At 40.5% G+C, this 23514-nt stretch overlaps 1 protein-coding gene across 2 annotated transcripts in view; it reads right to left on the reverse strand.

Moving 5' to 3' along the window:
- Nucleotides 1-210: 210 nt before the first annotated feature.
- The window catches only part of LOC126299467 (leucine-rich repeat-containing protein 40-like), a 222958-nt gene continuing 199654 nt past the window's right edge, over nucleotides 211-23514 (reverse strand). For both annotated transcript variants that reach the window (XM_049991387.1, XM_049991388.1), the window contains 3 exons: nucleotides 8667-8855; nucleotides 5695-5880; nucleotides 211-598 (listed from right to left, as the gene is read on the reverse strand). In XM_049991387.1, the coding sequence (XP_049847344.1) occupies nucleotides 490-598; nucleotides 5695-5880; nucleotides 8667-8855 (484 nt within the window). In that variant the 3' untranslated portion in view covers nucleotides 211-489. The remainder of the gene's footprint in view (nucleotides 599-5694; nucleotides 5881-8666; nucleotides 8856-23514) is intronic.

A 23514-nucleotide genomic window follows, 5' to 3' on the forward strand; every position in this document is an offset into this window, starting at 1 on the left:
GGTTCATAAACATTTTATTTTTATTTGTTATTACTCTTATGTTGTAATTTCATGTACTAACACGTTCTATGACCTTGGAGATTTGCTCCTCAATTTGGTAATATGGAATTTGGCGTGTAAATAAAATAATGATAATATTTTAAAGTGTCTCAGACTGCAACAGGAGGGGGTGAGGCCAAAGGAGGAGGTAGCAGAACGTAAGACATGTAATCCACTGTGAAAGAATATAATTAACATAGCTTGCTTTTACATGACTGTATCATTTTAACTCATATCAAAAAATAATCTTGTGCTTCACTTTTTAAATCAAGTTAGCTCTTCAGATACTGAATTTTTTACATTTCACTTGGACAACAGAAATAACCTTAACATTATATGTGACACACATTTCTGCAAATCCATTTATAATACTGACAGTAATTTGTAACATATAGTGCTTTATAGAATAAATAGTTTGATAAAAAGAAAGACTGTAGTAGTGCTTGAGCATTACTCTTGTGGAATGCGATCTCGAAGGTAAGATAGCAGTGATTCAGTGCCCTGCAATAATACGCACTGACGGGGATGACGAAAGCAATTTCCTTCCAACTTCACAGTCCTGTAGGACAGAAAAACCATAGCAAAAGTATACAAATTACATAACACATTAGAAACATTTTGTGCAAAGTTAACAAAGCACTAAAGAACAACTGTGGCCCATCAACCTTCTTTGGAAAAGAAGTCATTCATAAATAGCAGTGCAACAGAAAGGAAACTTTTACATGTAATATTGTTCACTATCAGGACTAGTTAGTTGTTTGTTTACCCCAGGCACAGTTCATGATTTCCATCCTGGGGAACACAGCAACAATTATGTTTTGGAACTAACCTAGTAGACATCTGACTAGCTACACATCAATCTGTCGCCACAACCAATATTTTGAGGAAGCAGGGGAGGGGGAGGGGAGGGGAAGGGGAGGGGAGGGGGACGGTGAAGGGGGAGGGGGAAGGGGGAGGAGGAGGGGGAGGGGTGGTGGTAACAGTATCACACTGTAGCCAAAAGTTTATATACTGTATCTTTTTTCCATTTCATACTCTACCACTAAATAACACCAATGTTTTACACGATTTCAGTCCTAAATTTGGGACAAAATGGTTCAAATAGCTCTGAGCACTATGGGACTTAACATCTGAGGACCTAGGATCTTTTTGCAAGGACTGTACAGAAAGAGGACCATGTAGTGATAGTGGATTGGGCATATGACATAGGTGGTGCCCTGGACAAGATAGCTTCCCTGACTCATGGCACCTATGTGCACTTTGTTGGGCTGTTCCGGCATCATGATGGAGCTGAGAGGTGAATCAGTGTGGGGTTAGGGATGGCTCTGAGGACGGCCAGTTCAGGTTTCTCTGATGCCTGTCGACACTATCAACAGATGGGGTTTCACTAGCATTGCCAACACCTAAACGGGATTGAGAAGGGAACATTGGTACAGCTGATTCATGAAAGTATAGGGGGATGGATCTCGGGCCACACATGGTCAAATACCTGTTGTCATTGCTAGGAAAAGTAGGTCTTTTTAGGGTAAACCCAGACAGCGGGTTCCCCTGCCTAAAGAGTATCTCCAGCAGTTTCAAAAATACTGAAACAATCACTCACAAGGCAGATTTTAAAACTTCAAATACCACACATACCAGATGTCACAAAGAGAAACAAACCATTCGAAAGATTAACCTGAGGCATTTCACAGAATTAACAATCCTCCATCAAAACAATCAATCAATAAAAAATAAAATACAACTATTAGAAGTTGAGCTCCCATCTTTGAACTGCACAGTAGTTTGTGTTACTGAGCACTGATGCAGAGACACAGAAATCCAACATGTAGTATTATCACTGTATGAAAGGGCAAACTCTCACTGCAGAACTGCTTCAACGGGTGGAGGATCATGCATTTACATCAGAAAAGGAACAGTTCAAACAAGACATGACCTCAGTACAGTAAGTGAAGACAAACACTTTGAAATATCAGCTATTCAATTAACAGGGCTTGATATCACCAAGAAATTAATGATTTTGTGTGTGTATAGATCTCCCAGTGGTAATGTGGACTTTTTTTTCAATGAATTAACAGAAGTTCTAGATAAAGTCTCAAGTATAAAGGTCAACATAATTCTGTGTGGAGACATTAACATCAACACTAGTATCATAAATGAATCCAGCAGCACCTTCATAAACATCCTTTCAAAGTTTTGACACGTCCCTATTGGTCAATAGTGCAACAAGGGTTACAACAATGACTGCATCAGCAGTTGACCATGTGGCCACAAACATGAACAGGGAAAAATGTGATGTAGCTGTAGATGATCTAGGACTATCAGACCATCTATGTCAAATAACAACAGTAACATCAGGCATTGAATCATTCCCTAAACTCCAAGCCTATAAACGACATCTATCAGAGATTTTTCAAAAGAAATAGCAAACAAAAGCTGGGATGAAGTGTGTAAAGAAACCAATGTGACTAGGAAACTCTCTAAATTCTCCACATTATTTAAATTGAACTTTGAAAATGCATTTCCAAAAGTATGCATGTCTGTATCAATATCTCATAAAAACAGATGGGTGACAGCAGGTATTAAGAAGTCCTCCCAAACACTTAAATACCTCAGTTCCATGAAAAAGAGCAACAATGATCCAAATTCTAAAATATCTATCACAGATGCAAAAGATCTATAGGAAGGTGCTGATTGCTGCAAAAAAGTCATTTGATGACAAAATAATATATCATGCAGAGAATAAAAGCAAAGCAATCAGGAATGTCATAAAAAAGGAAACAGGGAGATGCAAACAAATGCAGAATAACATGCTGCTAAGGGAGTGGGATAAGGTAATAAATGATCTATAAAACTTAGCAAACTATGTAAATGAGCATTTTTTCAAGTATTGCAGAGAACTTAAAAAAAAAATCTCCAAACAAATCTAACACCTGTAAATAATGTTGCATTAAATACAATGATGTTACTTCCAACCACTGAGAATGAAGTCAATAAAACTGTTCAAAAACTAAAAAATAAGAAGTCAGTAGGCTTAGATGAAGTACCAATGTGCGCACTGAAACAATGCATACAGATTATACAAGGCCCTTTAACAAATATAATAAATTAATCCTTCACATCGGGGACATTCCAGAGTAGTTAAAACAGGCAAGAGTTGTACCTTTGCTCAAGAAAGGTAACACAGAAGGCATAGAAAATTACTGGCCCGTCTCCCTGCTGTCACTATTCTCAAAAATAATAGCAGCAATTATGAAAGACAGATTAATGAATTACCTGGATAAATACAATCTTTTAAGCGAATCACAATTTAGTTTCCGAAGTGTCAAAAATACAGAGTCAGGCATAGCAGAATTCACACAAGTTGTACTTGATGCTCTAAAGATGAGTGTGTCACAGGCATATTTTTTGATCTTTCTAAGGCCTTTGATACAGTCGACTACAAGATTCGATTAAATAAATTACAAGTATTAGGAATAAGAGGGGTAGCTAATGACTGGTATCAATCATACCTAGCATATAGGGTACAAAGAGTAAAAACAACACATACTTCAAATAGATCCAAACATTTAGTAGAACACTTATCAGAACCAAAATACATTAATATAGGGGTTCCGCAAGATAGCATATTAGAACCAATACTATTCCTGATATACATCAATGACATTCCCAGTAGTGTTACTCGTGGTGAAAAAATTCTCTTTGCTGATGACAGCAAATGAAAGCAAATGAAACTCTCAAGGAAGTTTATGATTGGTCAATAAGCAATAAAGTGACATTGGACATAAAGAAAACTAATGCCATGAATTTCAGTTTGAAGAGGAAAAATGACAAAATTAAATGTAGATGGCACCTCTATAGACTGTGTAAAACAGGCAAAATTTCTAGGAATGAATATTGATTCTCATTTGAAGTGGTGTGAACATACAAGTGTACTTGCAAACAGAATGTCATCAGCTTGATATGACCTTAGAACCCTATCAGTGTGTAACATGCAGCGTCTTTCAGTTACATACTATTCATATGTACACTTAGTTCTTAGCTATGACATTCTTTTTTGGGTAACAAATCCACAAAATATGAACACAATTTTCAAACTCCAGAAAAGAACAATAAGAATAATAACCAAAAATAGTAGTCAAACTCATTGTAAAGATCTGTTCAGAAGACTGGGCTTTTTAACTGCTCCATGTGAATACATTCACCATTCAGTTGTACACATCAAAAATAACATTGTTAATTACTGCACAAACAGCTCTGTCATGACCATGGAACAAGAGCTAGACTCAACTTACACTTACCAAGAAAAAATAAACATGAAACTCAAAACAGCATTTTCTATCAAGCAATAAAACTTTACAATAAATTACCAAGAAAGATTAAAGAAATTACAAAAATACACTTACTTAAAAAGGCACCTAGAAAGTACCTGTTATGCAACACACTTTATGCATAGAAGGATTAATTAGATAAAACAGATTTGGGGTTTGGTAAAAAAAAAGTTATACAAATAAATAATGATGATAATGATTATAAAGCATCCAACATCCAACATCCCACATAATACCTTCATATTATTATTTTTTTCCTTCTTTTTTCCTTTTCTAGATGTACTTAACTGCAAGCTATGCATAGCACAATACTAACATCTCTTCCTCGTTCTGAGCTCAGCATCTCACTCACTGTAGAGGGATGCCAACTCAGTTTTTCAAGATATCAAATGGGAAGTTGCGAATTGTGGTACAGAAAATGGCCCAGAGATCACCAGTGTGTGTGTGTGTGTGTGTGTGTGTGTGTGTGTGTGTGTGTGTGTGTGTGTAGTGAGTGAAGTGTTATGAAACGATGTGTGTATAGTGTGTGCAGTGACTCATGGTGAGATATGAGTGAACAGTGTGGCATTGCATTATTTAATAAGTTATTTGCAAAAAAAAAGTATTGTATACCAGGAGTAAATCTAATGATTGTGTCCAACTAGAAGTCCGTAAATGTATGTGTATACGAATTAGCTTATTTCAAATTGGTCTAAACTTGTAAATACTTTGACATGTCCTATATCCTTGTAAAAAATGACCTACATATGGATAAAGCTGCTGCTGCTGCTACTACTACTACAACATATCTTTTAAATGGAAATTACACTGCAGATTTATCAATTATATCTTAAAATGCATGGAGCCACTTTGAACTAAAACAGCAAACAGTCTCAGAAAAAGCTAAAAAACAGATGTGAGATTTGCATTGTCCTTATGGTAGATTATGGAGATTATTTGTTTTTGCCTCTCTTTCAGTTAAGTTTAATTGTAAAAGAATTTCATTGAGAACAATGTGGCTTGCACAATACTAAGCTGCTAAATCAGTTTTATTTCTTTTTTATTTTTGTAGCTGTATTCTCTTGTACCAAATTCAGTAACATTATGATATTGCTCTTCATGATGTATTGCACAAAACTCCAAATTTCCAAACTTCCTAATATAGATTAATATGAAACCAAGCTGCAAGCAAGCTGTTCAATGTTTCTTGCAAGACTGCACTGCAATCTAACATGGGGCATTCAGAGTTCCCCCATATTTCTTATCATTTGCCATAGCTATTGCAAATATCTCATTCTAGATTTTTTGGCAAATACCAATTTAAACAAAGTTACAATATGGAACTCGCCTTAACTGCCTCAAGTTCCCAAGTTGTGGTGGAACAGATGATATGTTATTGTTTGATAAATCGAGTACTGCAAGTCTTCTTAGCTGAGAGAGGACTTCCATATCAATTTCTGCCAAGGTGTTCCCTTTCAAATCCAAAATTTCCAAACTTTGTAAGGTTGCAATAATAGGTGGTATATATTGAAACCTGTAATGTCAAGAATTCTTTCATAGCACAAATACATAATAATTACTCTTAAAGAAATCTGTAATGTGAATAATTATGTTTCTCCAACTAGATTTTTGATATCAACAATTATTAAGAACACAGATAAAAATCAACGCTCTTTCTACCAATAATCTTACAAGATGGTGCATATGCAATTTAAGACAGGAATAACTAAATGCATTATGTCAGCATTTTAAACTTCAGCTAAAAACCATAACTGAAAACAAAAATAAAGCAATTTAAGCAGTTACAGTTCACAAAAATCAGGAGTAAGAATACTGTGTACAGATGCTAATCTGATATTACGCAGAGGTATCTTCAAATGACTTATGACATTTACTTTTCAGTAATGTTTGAGATGAACAATCCAAGTATGTTTCACATAAAATATGATTTGCGCATCCAGAACACGACCTGTTCTTACAGTGTAGTGTGCAGTGCCCTAGCTTGTGAGACATGGAGGTGAGCCATATCCGGATTGAATCCATGCAGAAGATTAACAACTGTTGGCTGGTACACTGACCAGTTGAAGAGTGGATTTTGGGCAGTTTCCTACACTTGTTGAGGCAATAGCACGGCTGGTCCCCACATCCCGCCTCAGAGAATACAATACACAAACAGTTAAAATATGGTATCACCCAGAATTAAAGTTCACACGATTCACAGACAGATTTGTATCCTGACACAAATTAAATAACGAGAAGCTTCAAAACACAAATACAGAAAGAAAACCTGAACTTGTAAAATTTTGAAAAGTTAATTGAAAGTACATCTTTTTAATGGGGTCTATTATAATTTTAGAATCTGGAATGTTAACCTAAAAATGCTTATTGGCATTCTGCAGCATTATATAATTGTAAAATATGTTTCCATGGTTGCAAATATAAACAAAATAAGTTTTGCTCCACATCTACCTATGTCATGATATTTGGTGTTTATGCTGGTTCAGGGTCTGGATACAGTAATATTTCTGGTTATTTATGCTTTATATATATTTTTTCTTTGCCTCCTAACACTCTAGTCATCAACTAATAGAAGTCTGAAAACCTTAGGTAACCATTACATCTCAACTAACAGTCACCAAGTTTTGCATTTAAACAATACTTTAGTGCTATAAATGCTTTTCTTCCCAAATTGCACTGTTTTAATTTATTATTTTTGTTAGAAGTGATCATTACAAAAGTGTTAAATCTTTCATGGTCACAAATTGCAGAGTTAACACATGGCAAGCCTTCTTACATAGGGAAAGGTCACTGATGACCAGGTCCTTACATACTAAGTATTCAATCAGGATGGACAAGTATGGAGGAGGAAATTGTTTGTGACTTTGTTTAAGGTAACATTGTGCCATCGCCACAAGTGATGCACGAAATCCACAAAATATTTCAGTCAAGGAGGTCAGGTATGGTTTTGAGCCACGCTCCTCCCAACTGCATCCCAATCATTAATCTTATCTCATCAGAGGAAGGGCCACCTTTGAAAATAGCCATGTTTGCTGCAGTCACTGCATAGCTCTTTACACTAATATGACAACCTACCAGCTGCCCACCAGAATGAATGGCCACTGGAAAACTGTGGCCAAGAATAAAGTTGATGAACCATTGGCACAACATGCAGCTGAGCACAACATGCTGAATTTTAATGTCTGCTTCAGAACCTGGGCAGTCTGGTTCCTTCCCTCCACCACAAGCTTTTCTGAGCTATTCAGATGGGAGTTGTCACATCCTTCATTCCCATAACCCTTCTGGCCTCAGTCTCAGTTAACTAACTGTCCATACACTCTCTGCCCAACAGTTTCCCTTTTCTCTGTCATATCTTCCCCTCCCAATCCACATTTTCAGATCACCATCTTTGGGCGACACACCTCACTGCCTATTGTGCTTGTGTATCACATGGCTAACCTGTGAACCTGCCACCCCCTCCATTACACATTCCTAGATAACCAATCTGCTGTCACCTTCCAAGCTGCTCACTACCTACCGCCAATCCATTTTTCTGCCTCCCACCTCTCTCCCTTAACCACTCCCCCTCCCCCCCTCCCCACCAGACACAAACCCCACATCACCAGTCAAAGTGCAATCCTGGCATTGTGTGTCCATATGTGGGGCAGGGGTTGTACTGAGGCTCAAAAAGGATTTATTCTGGAAACTAGCTAGTTTTCTTTCCCTTTTTTGTGTGACTGTCGACATCCTTTACCCTTAATGTACTTACATTCCGATAGAACTTCCTTTACATATTTATAGCACAAAGATGGTATATCATGTCTTAAACATAAATGTGTTTCCACAGAAGAGGAGTGGAGGGGGGGACACAACTTCACAACTTTGTGGCAATTTGTTAATTGTCTCCGACAAATTCAAAAGCATACAATCCTGAAGTCAAAAAGTTACTTTAAAATTTCTTGACACAATGCAAGTTGCACATAATGAACATTTAATCATAAAGTAAAAAAATGAAAATTGTAATGCTGCCTCAGAAACTGTGGAAATGAAAGACAACAAAGAACCTCCAATTTAAACCACAGAAAAATAAAAATTAATGAAAGACAAGACAAGACACAGTATTTATATTAACTTAATGTACTTAAATACAGTGTACTCCATGATAATTACTTTAATACGACATCAAGTATTCAAGGAGACACTGACCTGTTATAAAATCTTATTCTATGCAAACAAATAGAAATCTCAGTATTGTAAAAGGAACTGGAATTTTTAAAAAAGTCCCTGAAAAGATAACCAACAATGAAGGAGATCTGTACTAACCTGTTGCAAGCAAGTACAAGTTCACGAAGCATAACAAGCTCTGAAATTGATTCTGGGAGATCTGTTAGTTTATTAAACTGCAGATTAAGGTACTGCAAGTATGGAAAGTCTCCTATTGAGACTGGCAGACTCTCCAGTGAATTACATTCAAGATTAATTTCTGTGGCAATCTTATTCAATTTAGACATTCTGAAAAAGAGCACATAATTAATGAAATATTTTATGTTCCTTCCTTAGTGTGAATCTACAGACACCAACTCTATTTGTATAGTATTCTAAACAATTATTTGTTAATGTGGAAAATGCCAAACTTCACTGTGGTTCAGGGTCCAAGCTTCACTATGGTTCAGGGTTCACTCTAAACTGTAGCTCCTTCTGTAAAGGTCGGAGAAAGGCAAAGGCTTATCCCCTCCGATTAAAGTATATCTAAGAAAGCACTGCTGTGTTCAAATAGCTTTACATCTTACTTTTACTACATAATGCACAACAAGAAATTGTAATTAAAATAATTATAATAATAATGAAATAAATATGCTCTGAACTACGTCAAACAAATGTTTTTACAGAAATGCACCAAATTTATTTGTTGTGATTGCTCTGCCAAAACCCAATCCTTATGGTGGTTGACTACATGCACTTTACCATCTGATCTCAGCACCTATAGGACACACTGCAGATCAACCAACCATATGCCACTCTAAAATCTACCTTGGATATGCAGAATTGCCATCATAAAGTCATAAGTTGAACAGAAAATCATGACAGTTACCAAACTACTTTTGTAGCAGCTTGTTAAGTTACAATATGTTACATCCACTATGGTTTAATAACAAAATTTGGAAGATGCTGAGAAAGCAGAGGCTGTTGCACTCTCAGTTCAAAAGAGAATGCACAAATGACGGCAAGTGAAAGTTAGTAGATATTCGGATGTCTGTTAAAAGATCTACACGTGAGGCATACAACTACCACCATTGCAACTTAGCAAAAGATTTGGTAGATAACCTGAGGAAATTCTGGTCCTACGCGAAATTGCTAAACAGGTCTAAGGCTTCCATTTAGTCCGTTGTCGATAAGTCTAGTGGCAGTTGAAAATAGCAAAATGAAAACCAAAGTTTTAAATTTCACGTTCAAGAAATCATTCATGAAGGAGAATCATGCAAACATACCATCATTTGACCATATGGATGATATAGTAATACAAATACCTGGCATAGAGAAACAACTGAAAGATTTGAAAGCAAATAAATCACTAGGTCTGGATCGAATCCTAATTTGGTTTTACAAAAATTCTACAGCATTGGCCCCTTATTTAGTCTAGATTTATTGTGAATCTCTGGCCCAACACAAAGTTCCAAGTGACAGGAAAAAAGTGCAGTAGACTCCTGTATATAAGAAGGGTTAAAGAACGGACCCACACAATTACAGACCAATATCCCTAACTTTGGTTTCCTGCAGAATCCTTGTGGACTTCCTAGGCCTGATATACAGCTAAACAAATAAATACATGAAAACTGCAAAAATACACAGAATACCCGGATAACAGACTCTTACATCAGCAATAAAAACAAACTGGTCAGTACATAAATTTAAGTATTTAAAACACATTTCACTAATGATTTTAAATATAAAGTAAACTGATGCTAGGAACTCATGCCAGCACTACATGTTATCTTGCTGTTCAAAGGAGAATCTCTCTCTCTCTCTCTCTCTCTCTCTCTCTCTCTCTCTCTCTCTCTCCCTCCCTCCCCCTGTATAGACAGAATATAAATCCTACACAATCTTAAAACTGTGCTCATCAGGAAAGTGAACAGAGGGTTTAGATCAGCATAGGTCATCAACATACAGTCATTCATAAAAGATAAAACTGAATCACTTCTTATATACACTGAAGAGCCAAAGAAACTGGTATACCTGCCTAATATTGTGTAGGCCCTCCATGAGCATGCAGAAGTGCCACAACATGACGTGGCATGGAATCGACTAATGTCTGAAGTAGTACTGGAGGCAAGTGACACCACAAATCCTGACACCACAAATCCTGCAGGGCTGTCCATAAATTCCTAAGTGTACTAGGGGGTGGAGATCTCTTCTGAACAGCACATTGCAAGGCATCCCAGGTATGCTCAGTAATGTTCATGTATGGGGAGTCTGGTAGGCAGTGGAACTGTTTAAACCCGGAAGAGAGTTCCTGGAGCCACTCTGTAGCAATTCTGGTTGTGTGGGGTGCCACACTGTCCTGATGGAATTGCCTAAGTCAGGCAGAATGCACAATGGACATGAATGGATGCAGGTGATCACACAGGATGCTTATGTACTTGTCACCTGTCAGAGTAGTATCTAGATGTATCAAAGATCTCATATCAGTCCAACTGCACACACCCCACACCATTACAGAGCTTCCACCAGCTTGAACAGTTCCCTGCTGACATACAGGGTCCACGGATTCATGAGGTGGTCTCCATACCCGTACATGCTCATCCGCTCGATACAATAATGAAATGAGACTCGTACGGCCAGGTAACATGTTTCCAGTCATCAACAGTGCAATGTCAGTGTTGACGGGCCCAGGCAAGGCATAAACCTTTATGTCATGCAGTCATTAAGGGTACACGAGAGAACCTTTGCCTCCAAAAGCCCATAATGATGATGTTTCATTGAATGGTTCGTACACTGACACTTGTTGGTGGCCCAGCATTGAAATCTGCAGCAATTTGTGGAAGGATTGCACTTCTGCCACATTGAATGATTCTCTTCAATCATTGTTGGTGCTGTTCTTGCAAGGTCTTTTTCCGGCCACAGTAATGTTGGAGATTTGAAGTTTTACCTTAATCCTGACATTCACAGGACACTTGTGAAATGGTCGCATGGGAAAATGCCCACTTCATCGCTACTTCAAAGATGCTGTGTCCAATCACTCGTGTGCCAACTATAATACCACATTCAAACTCACTTAAATTTTGATAACCTGCCATTGGAACAGCAGTAATCAACCTAACAAGCGTATACCAGTTTTTTTGGCGCTTCAGTGTATATAGAAAAAAGAAATATATTCTCATAAGTATCAATATATCCTATACACCCTTTGAAATAATTATAATCGGTTTGTGAACAATTATATTCCTGTATAGAATTACAAAAGTAGCAGAAAGATAAGCAGGCACAAAGGAACCTCTATACCACAGCCAGGCAATTCACTGGGTCACACTAACTTTGAAGAGGTATCAACCATTAACAATTTTCAATTAAATTACAAGATGAATAATTTTTTGGAATAACAAAAAAGATTATGGACTACGCCTTGTCATGTTAGGGTAGCTCAGAACCCAGCAATCCAGATGACAAGACGGCGAAGTTTAGCTCATTGCATTGTAAGAGGTGATGAGAAGTGAATTGGTCTACGATGTGGGAAATTCAACAGCAATGGAGGCAGCGACAGACACCATCAATATGGCAGATGAGGAACATCAATAAGGCAGAGTAGGCAGGAGAGATATTTCACAAAATCCACTTTACATCTGACCTGTAGCAAGGAGCAAACTGATCTGCATCTGACCACTAGAGTGTGGAGAGAATTCTTTTTTTGGAACTAAGACTCCACTCCTAAAAGACTGAACTTCAGTCTAAAACTTGAAACAATTAAGTTCTATGATGCATGACAGGAAATGAACCTTTACTGTAGGTGCTAACCTAGCCACTGCAACCAAGAACAGTATGATCACCCTGTCGGATTCTAGGGCATCTGGTATGACACGCAAAAAGGAGGGAGTTGGAGACCTCCACACAACTTGCTGCAACACCAAAGTGGCACACTAAATATAAATACCCTCTTATGTACAGGGAAGTTGTATGAGCTAGAAAAACCCCTAAATGAGCAAAAAATACAAATACTGGCACTCCAAGAAACTAGTTGACAAACAATAATGCAATGGATTTTGGGAACCACTGGCTTTTCAAAGGTAAAACAAACAAATACTGAAAAACGCACCACTTTTAGAAGTAGCTCATGCTGTCAAGAAAGGCATATTCACCCCTATAACACATTTGAAGCTTGTAAACAACAGACTAATGACAATCACCTTTGTGTGTGCAAATAAATCATGTCCACTAATCAATGTGCACATGGCAAAGTTGAAAACAAAACCAATCACAATAAAGTAAAGATATCATGGGAAACAATAGAAGAAATAGTGTTTAAAACTTCAGAAGTTCACAATAAAGAAGACACAGTTCCCCAAATTTGACACTATCTGGATCCAACCATCTCAAGAAAATGCAGCCAAAAAAATGGCAACAACTCAAAAACAAATTGATTGAAACAACACAAACACTAATATCTCTGCAGAAAATGAAAAAGTATCCCTGGTGGAATAAGAAATGCGAGCATGTAATTCAATCTCCACAGGCTGCATATGACGACTGGAATAGCAGTAAGACAGAGAACAACTACAAAACATTCCTTACTGTGAGGAAAGAGACAATCAAATTAATTAGAAAGACCACAAGGAAATTCATAAAGGATCAACTACTTGAAATCAAGAAAAACTTTGAAAGAAACAATACATATAATTTCTGTAAAATCTTCAAAACTTTTTCAGTCAGACAGGTTCCAACTGTTGCCTGCTACACACCTGCTGAGCAGCAAGTTATGCAATTAGTTCTTCTCTGTACTTTCTTAGTAGTGCTAGGAGGAATACGATGTGTTCACACTGTGTGTGGACACAGGAGGAGCTGTCCGCAGCTCACGAACAGATGAAGGTGCTTTTGGCTATGGTCAGCCATCTTCAGGCTGCTGCCTCAGAGTGCATCAGTGGCAGACCATGTGGCACATTGCATGGAACACCTCAGGTGTTTTATTTCACCCATAGGCTCTGCCGCCAAGGCACCTTCCAGTGGACCTGACACGGAACATCTGCCTTCACTGCAGGGTGAGTTGTGATTGGTAATGCGTTCACGTCACTCAAGGCAGAAAGCCAATGTGGAGTCCGCCATATGGCCTCACCTATTCATAATGCAAAACGACAGGTGACAACTTGTTCAGAAGGATCTGAGCAGACAGACACAGATGGGGGTGAGAGGGGAATTGGGGGGGGGGGGGGGGAGTTTGCAAGTTACTGTGAGTTACAATGTTGGATGCATTATGGAGCCTCTTAGGAAAATAGCATTCAGGTCTGGAAAGAAAGCCAAAGTGCACTCAGTATGTCTGCCAGAGGGCTTCACCTGAAATGTGGAGATCTTGCCTGTGGCTATTGAGCACACACAGAGTGTTGGCATCATGATGCCTGTTGCTTGGTTTCCAAGGCAATCCTCAATTCATACAGGCAGCTGTTAGTGGTGAAGGCTTAGCAGAGCTTGCAGTTTGATACAGTGTTCATAGGCTTGAACGGGGCCTTTAAAGTGGTGCCGAGTGGAGGATCTAAATAAAAGGCCTCATCGTTTCTGACAGTCTTCACTGCAGATATCTGGATGTGCATTAACAGGTGGGGAATTGGACTCGCATTTGTGCGTCAGAAATGCATTGCACAAAGGAAGCAGCTACCCAGGTGGCAAAGGACTTGTGGAGTGCACATGGGGGTTGTCAAGTCACAGTGATAGTTTGATTTACTCTGATTAAAACTCACCAGTCAAACATGCGGATGGTGAAATCTGACCACACTCAGAATAATGATATTTTGACCATCAAAATTTTATCAATAAATTGTTCAAGTACTCACAACAAAGTTCCTGAATTTACTGCTCTGCATAGAATTTGTCGCATTCAAATTATTCTTGGGATGGAGAGCTGGGTGAAACCTGAAGCAGGAAGCTCTGAAATACTTATCAAGTCTTGGAACATATATCGGAAACACAAATCAAACACCACAGGAGGGAAGTGTTCACCTAAGTCCAAAGAAATATTTTCTCTAATGATGTCGATTTTAAGTGGGACTGTGAAGTCATGTTGACATGCATAAGAGGTCTAGGTGGAAAAAAGATAATTGTAAGATGTTTTTACAAGCCTCCCAATTCTGCTGAGACAGTTTTAGAGTCATTCAAAGGAAGTCTACACTTGGTAGTGAGGAAATATTCAGGTCATGCAATATCAGTTGGAGATGACTAATCTACTGAGTACAGACTGGGATGTCTACAGATTCATTGCAGGGGTATGGAGAGGCAGTCTTGCGAAGTACTTTTAAACACATTTTCCAAAAACTGTTTTCAGCAGCTAGTTCAACAGCCCAATGCAATGGACATATTTTAAACCCTGGAGCTACAAACAAGCCTGAACTTCTTAGCAGTGTCACTATAGAGAAAGGGTTTGGTGATCATGTCATCATCATCATAGCAACGATGATGATGGTTACTAAAGTTATTAAATCAATCAAGTAGGCTAGGAGAATACTTTTCTAGAAAGAGCATATATCTGTTGCCAGCATTCCACTCACACAATGAATGGGCATCATTTGGTCCCAGTATGATGCAAATAAGACTAATTATGGACAAAGTTTTAACAGATTGCAGACCATGCCTTGGAGAGGTATGAGCTGAGTACATGGATTAAGGATGGGAAAAATCCACTGTGGTTTAATAATAACATTTGGAAAATGCTGGAGAAGCAAGGACTATTGTACTTTGGATTTAAAAAAGAACTCGCAAGTGAAGATAGGCAAAAGGTAGTAGAGATTCGTGTCCCTTTAAAAAGAATGTTGTGTGAAGGTTACAACAACTACCACCATCATACCTTAGCAAAAGATCTATCCAAGCAGCTGAGAAAGTTTTGGTCCTATATAAAATTGCTACGCGGGTTGAAGGCTTCTTCCACTGACTGACCTGGTACAGCAGCAGAAGACAGCAAAAGGAAAGCTAAAGTTTTAAATTTCATGGTCAAGAAATTGTTCATACAGGACGATTGTACAAACATACTGGAATTTAATCATCACATAGTCTCCTGTATGGAGACATAATAACAGGCATCCCTGGTGTAGAGATGCACCTAAAAAAGTTGAAAGCAAATAAGTCACCAGGTCTGGACACATTCCCAATTTGGTTTTACAAAGAGTACTCAGTGACATTGGCTGCTTGCTTAGCTTGCATCTATCACAAACCACTTACCAAGTGCAAAGTCTAAAGTGACTGGAAAAAAAGTATATATGACTCCTGTATAGAAGAACTGTCCCACAAAATAATAGACCAATAGGCTTAACATTGGTATACTGCAGAATTCTTGCACATATTCTCAATTTTATTACAATGAAGGCCCTCGAGAAGAGCAACAGAAAGATTCGATATTCCCAGATTTCAGAAAAATGTTTGACATGGTGCACCACTGCAGACCTAATGAAGGTACAAGTATACGTAATAGGTTCCTGATAAGAGAGTGGCTTGAAGATTTCTTAGGGAATAGGATCCCACATATTGTCTTTACTGGCAAACCACTGCGAAGTGCGATATGACCGTTATTCTTCTCTATATACATTCATAATCTGACAGACAGGGTGAGCAGCAGTCTGTGGCTGTTTGCCGATGACGCTGTGGTATATAGGAAGGTGTCACATCATTGAGTGACTGTAGGAGGATATAAGATGACTTAGAAAAAAATTCTAGTTGGAATGACAAATGGCACCAAGCTCTAAATGTAAGACAAATGTGAGTTAATGCAGATAAGCAGAATAGCAATCCCATAATGTTCAAATATCACATTAGTAGTTTGCTACTTGGCACAGTCAGGTCAATTAAATATTTAGGCATAACACTGCCAAGTGATGTGAAATGGAACAAGCATGTAAGGAATGTAGTAGGGAAGGTGAATAGATTACTTTGGTTTACTGGGTGAGTTTTAAGAAAGTGTGGTTCATCTGTAAAGGAGATTGCATATAGAACACTAATGTAACCCATTGTTGAGTACTGCTTGTATATCTGGGAACCCCATCAGGTTGGAATAAAAGAAGACATCAAAGCAATTCAAAGGCTAGATTTGTTATCGGGAAGTTTAGTCAACATTCAAGTATTGTGGAGATGCTTCATGAACTCAAATGTAAATGGGAATCCTTGAAGGAATGATTACATTCTTTTCGAGGAACTCTGTTGAGAAAATTCTGAGAAGAGAACATTTTTGAGGACTGGCATTTGAAGCTGACTGCAGAATGATCCTACTGCTGCCAGTGTAAATTTCACATAAGGACCATGAACATAATGAGTTATTAAGGCTCATATGGAGGCATACAGACAGTTGTTTTTCTCTCACTCTACTATTTGTGAGTGGAACAGGAAGGGAAATGATTAGTAGTGGTACCAAACAGAACAAATTCCAAAAGATTGTAAAAAAAATGTGTTAATTCACATGTTACACAAAAAGGGAGACAGAACAGATGTAAATAAATTCTGAGGAATTTCCCTTATATTAGTTGCATACAACATTTTATCCCAGTTTCTTCTCAATAAAGCACAGAAACAACTTGAACCTACAACTGGAGAGTATTGGGCAAGATTCAAACCAGGCTATTGGTGTCCAGAGCAAATCTTGAATCTAAAGCTAATTCTATGACATCAGGGTATTTGTAGCAATAATTTAGTCTCCATAATTGTTGATTTAAAAAAAGCCTATGACTCTGTTGACAGCAAATCACTCTTCCAAGTATTAACAGGACAAGGTCTAGATCTGAAAACACTTGCAAACATAAAACAGATGCTGACAGGCAATAATTCCAAGATTAAATTTAAACTCAAAATGGGAATAAGACATGGATATGAGCTCTCTCTGTTACTTTTCAATTGTGTCCTCGAGAAAGTGAAATGAGAATGATGCCAACAGGAATCAATCCTCACAACTGACCAACCAATTACTTTATACAGAAGCAAGTTATCTATAGATTGTCTACAATTTGCAGATGATTTAGCAATATTACCCACGACATTTCATCAGCCCAAAATTGAAAGTAACTGCAAGAGACAGGCGGTCTCCAGACATCCTCAAAAGCCAGAATACTTGATATCTAACAAAGATTTGTAAAATTTCCATATTCTGGCCCTAGATGGGCAAACTGCATCTGATTGACTGCTGTGTTATCTTCTGCCAACGGTGTCATCAGATGCAGTATGGAGTGGCATGTAGTCAGCACACCACTCTCCTGGCTGATGTTGGGTTTTTGACCTAGGAACCCTTGCTAATTTGTTGAGTAGCTCCTCAGTTGGCCTCAAAAGGCAGAGTTCTCTCACAAATGAAAAATCCCTGGCAGTACCAGAAATCTAATCTGAGTCCCCCACATAGCAGTAAGCCATGATGATCACTCAGCTACGGATGCAGACAATATACAACAAACAAGCACTAAAATTCATGGAGATGAAATATGACATGATTAAAAAACAAGTTCCAGAATTTAAAAATCTTTTTGTAGCCGTTCAAGAAAATAATGGAACAAAATTAGATGCCAAAAGATGAAGACGGCATATTAACTTACCCAAAATTTCTGTAACAAATGCATCACCAAGAACATAAAACTAAGATATTACAATACAGTAATTAAACCAGAATGCCTCTAATGCTCAGATCAGGATTTTGAATAAGAAAATAGCCATTGGAAACACTGAGAAAAGGGAATGCAAAATGGTAAGAAAAATTTTAGGTCCAAAACTTTTAGACGAAAATACCGAATAACAGGCAAACAGGAAATCAAACAATACACAAATATCTATAGTGCCATTTGAAAACCTAGCTTAAAATTCTATGGACACTCTAAAAGAATGAACCCACACAGACTTACAAAAACAAATAGCTCAGTGTAAAGTCAAAACAGACACGATGAAATGGATTGGCAAGGACAAAAATGATATGAAATTGGTAAACTTACAACAGAAGATATTCAACACAACAAAATTTGGCCCAAAATTCACAAATGGCAAGTTAACCAAGAGAAAAAAACCAAACAGCAACAACATGGTCTGAAGAGAGAAAAGAAAGCCATAGGAAAAGAGTGAAAGAAATATGGGCACAAAGGAAGACAAATGGCCACCTCTAATTACTTTCTGTAGTCCTAATGGGCTTATTTGTAAACAATAAAAAAGGAAATAGTCAATTTTATGCATGGGAATTTTTTTCTTTTTACACGCAGCACTGATATATCATGGAAATGAAATGGTACTGATGTACATCTTACAAGGATGGAAACCCTCCAAACAATGAGATTAATTAAGTGGTTATAAAATGTAGTAGTTGAGGTCTCTGTTAGAATGGCAAAAGAAAAGCTGTTGAATGTAACTCATTAATAACAAAAACAAACATATGGCAAGTACAAATTATCACAGGAATTTTGATACACTTACAATTTAATATGTTCTTGAAAGCAACAGATTATTCTTATTTCCTTTCTTTCACAGCCTCCCACCCTCAATTATTTGCTTACTTTGTACATTAGCCTTCTCTCCCTCAATCTCAATACTTTTGTTTCCCTCATTTTATTTTATTGTTTTATTATCTTTCCCTTTTTATATTTTATCTCCCACTCATTCCTTTCTGAGACCTCTTTTGCTTCTGATTTGTTTTCCTTTCCTGATTTGTTTCCCTCTCTTTGTTGGACACTGTGGAGAGATTTGGGATTTACGTCATATATTGGTGGAAGGTCTGATAATCAGGAACTTTATTCCACCACCTCTCCTATCCTTGCTAGCTAAATAATGATGATAAGCATTTTTCCACTACCAGAATTTGAACCAGCTACCTCAGAGTCAAGTGTCAACACACATGCATGTATTATCCCCTCCCCTTCAGTTCCACTTTTCTCCTAATATTATTTTTGCATTCACTTCTGATTTTGTTCATTTGCATCTTTCCTCATTGATCATATGCGAGTAATTTATTTTTTAAATTTTTTCTTTCCACATTTGGCTGATAAATCACTTACAGCACAATATTAGAAGTACTACAGTGTTTGAAAATATGTGGGTTCCAGTGTTTACTTGTACACTGAAATGAGTCTTCAACTTTTGTAGTCCTCAGTAGCATATAATATTATGGTTTGTTGATAAGTATTACTTTGGGAATGTCTAACGTGAACAAGTGAAATGAGAAAACTAAATTTCAAATGGTACTTATCAGCAGAAGAACAGCTGTAACAAAAAGACTAGAACACCTCATGTAGATCTATATCCATAAAACCTAGGAGTAGATTAGTTGGTTGGTTGGGTGTGGGATTGAAGGGACCAGACTGCTAAGGTCATCGGTCCCTTGTTCCACGATAAAATCACACGAAATAAAAACTGTCACTCGTTAAAAACGGAGAACTGAGACAAGGGACGACACAATACAAGAAAGACAGACAAAGACCAGACAAACGGAACTAAAATCACACCGAGTGTGAAGGTGGTTGGCCGACCATGAAAATAAGGAAAAGCCAACCACCAAATGACATTAAAACCTACAGTTTAAAACCACAGGCCAAAGGCCCAAGTCAATACAGGAAATAAAAGGACAAACACTCAAATCATACGATAAAAACCCCCTGCCCGAATAAAACTCAACACGAGGTCCGCCATAGCAACATCATCACATAAAAGGGCAGGGAGGGTATCAGGCAGCGCAAACGTCTGCCTGAGTCCTGTTAAAAGCGGGCAGTCCACCAAAATGTGGACCACCGTCAGAGCTCCCCCGCAGCGACATAGCGGTGGGTCCTCCCGGCGCAACAAATGGCCGTGCGTCAGCCACGTGTGGCCAACGCGCAGCCGGCAGAGGAGGACAGAGTCCTTCCGAGAGGCCTGCATGGAGGAACGCCACACACCGGTCGTCTCCTTCACCGCCCGAAGTTTGTTGGGCGTGGGCGGGGTGCGCCACTCGTCACCCCAGGCACCAAGCACTTTCTGGCGCAAAAGCGACAGGAGATCACACTCCATAAGGCCGAGTTCCAGAGCCGGTGAACTCACTGCCTGTTTAGCCAGCGTGTCAACCCGCTCATTGCCCGGGATGCCGACATGACCTGGGGTCCAAACAAAGACCACGGAGCGGCCGCAACGGGCAAGAGCATGGAGCGACTCGTGGATGGCCATTACCAGACGGGAACGAGGAAAGCACTGGCCAAGAGCTCGTAAACCACTCAGGGAGTCACTACAGATGACAAAGGACTCACCTGAGCGGGAGCGGATATACTCTAGGGCGCGATAGATGGCAACCAACTCGGCAGTGTATACACTGTTCCCGGGTGCCAGCGACCGCTGCTCACAATGATCCTCTAGAGTAAGAGCGTAACCAGTGCGACCAGAGACCATCGAACCGTCGGTATAGGCCACGGCAGATCCGGGATACTCGGCAAGGAGAGAAACAAAGCAGCGGCGGAGGGCCGGAGGAGGGACCGAGTCTTTTGGACCCTGTGCCAAATCCAGCAGAATGCATGGTCGGCGCACACACCAAGGGGGAAGACGGAGATTGGCCCGGAAAACAGGCGGGAGAGGAAAAAACTCAATCCCACACAGTAGAGCCCGGATGCGAACCGCGATCGTACACCCTGACCGGGGCCGCCTGTCTGGAAGATGGACGATCGAGTGCGGGAACAGGAGACGGTAGTTGGGATGCCCTGGCAAGCTACAAACGTGGGCAGCATAAGCGGCCAGAAGTCGGTCGCGCCGGATCCGCAATGGAGGAACACCAGCCTCCACAAGTAAGCTGTCAACAGGGCTTGTCCGAAATGCTCCTGTGGCGAGTCGGATCCCGCAGTGATGGATGGGATCCAGCAATTGCAACGCTGATGGCGATGCCGAACCATAAGCCACACACCCATAATCAAGGCGGGACTGGATCAGCGCTTGATACAGCCGGAGAAGGGTGGACCGATCGGCACCCCATCCGGTGTGGCTAAGGCAACGGAGAGCATTTAAATGCCGCCAGCATGTTTGTTTAAGCTGCCTAATATGAGGCAGCCAAGTCAACCGGGCATCAAATACCAGTCCCAAAGGCGTGGCTCAGGGTGAACCGTGCGACGCCGGCAGAAATGCATAACGCAGGTCTTAGCGGCCGAAAACTGGAAGCCGTGCGCTACAGCCCACGACTGCGCCTTGCGGAGAGCGCCCTGCAGCTGGCGCTCAGCAACTGCAATGCCAGCGGAGCTGTAGAAGAGGCAGAAGTCGTCTGCATACAACGAAGCTGCGACGGACGATCCCACCGCCTCAGCGAGCCCATTGATCGCAATTAAAAACAGGGAGACACTGAGGACAGACCCCTGTGGGACCCCGTTCTCCTGGACCCGGGAGGAACTATGGGACGCAGCAACTTGCACGCGGAAGGAACGAGACGACAGAAAATTCTGAATAAAAATCGGGAGAGGGCCCCTAAGACCCCACCCATGAAGTGTGGCCAGGATGTGATATCGCCAAGTCGTATCGTACGCCTTCCGCATGTCGAAGAAGACGGCAACCAGATGTTGGCGGCGTGCAAAGGCTGTATGGACGGCAGACTCTAGGGAGACCAGATTATCGACGGCAGAGCGGCCTTTACGGAACCCACCCTGAGACGGAGCCAGAAGGCCTCGAGACTCGAGGAGCCAACTCAACCTCTGGCTCACCATACGTTCTAGCAACTTGCAAAGAATGTTGGTGAGGCTTATGGGGCGGTAGCTGTCCACCTCCAGCGGGTTCTTGCCAGGTTTCAACACGGGGAGGACGATGCTTTCTCGCCATTGAGACGGGAACACACCCTCAACCCAGATGCGGTTGAAAACATCTAGGAGGCGTCGCTGGCAATTCACAGAGAGGTGTTTCAGCATCTGGCTGTGGATGCGGTCTGGCCCAGGAGCCGTATCAGGGCAAGCAGATAGTGCACTCTGGAATTCCCAGTCGCTGAAAGGAGCATTGTACGACTCCGCGTGGCGCGTGTGAAGGGAAAGCCTCCAACTTTCCAACCGCTCTTTCCGGGAGCGGAAGGCCAGTGGGTAATTCGTAGATGCGGAACACTGAGCAAAATGCGCTGCTAACCGGTCCGCAATCATGTCGGAGTCAGTACACACCCCTCCATTCAGCGAAAGGCCAGGGACAGAGACAGGCGGCCGATAGCCATGGAGTCGCCTAATCTTAGCCCAAACCTGCGATGCAGAGGTACGGACGCCAATGGTGGAAACATACCGTTCCCAGCACTCCTGCTTCCGTTGGCGAATAAGGCGTCGGGCACGGGCACGGAGCTGTTTAAAAACGATGAGGTTCTCCAAGGACGGGTGCCGCTTATGGCGTTGAAGAGCCCGCCGGCGATCTCTAATCGCCTCTGCGATCTCGGGCGCCCACCAAGGCACAGTCCTCCGCCGAGGGGACCCGGATGAACAGGGAATCACAGATGCTGCTGCAGAAACGATGCCGGTGGTGACCGACTGAACCACCGCATCAATGGTGTCAGGGGGAGGAGGTGCGATAGTGGCGAGAGAGGAGAACAAGCCCCAATCAGCCTTATTCAGAGCCCATCTGGAGGGGCGTTCAGAAGAGTGACGCTGTGGTAGTGACAGAAAGATGGGGAAATGGTCACTACCACATAAGTCATCATGGACACTCCAGTGGATGGATGGTGAAAGTCCGGGGCTGCAGATAGAAAGGTCGATGGCCGAAAATGTGCCATGGACTACGCTGAAATGTGTCGGCTCTCCCGTGTTTAAGAGGCAGAGGTCAAGCTGCGAGAGAAGAGTCTCGACATCTCTACCCCGGCCAGTAATCGCGGCGCTACCCCACAGGGGGTTATGGGCGTTAAAGTCGCCCAGTAACACAAAAGGAGGAGGCAGTTGTGCTATCAATGCAGCCAACACATGACGCGAGACATCACCATCTGGCGGAAGATACAAACTGCAGACAGTAATAGGCTGAGGCGTCCACATCCTTACAGCGACAGCCTCTAAAGGTGTGTGAAGAGGTA

Source organism: Schistocerca gregaria, chromosome X, assembly GCF_023897955.1.
Source record: "Schistocerca gregaria isolate iqSchGreg1 chromosome X, iqSchGreg1.2, whole genome shotgun sequence".
Taxonomy (NCBI): Eukaryota; Metazoa; Arthropoda; class Insecta; order Orthoptera; family Acrididae; genus Schistocerca; species Schistocerca gregaria.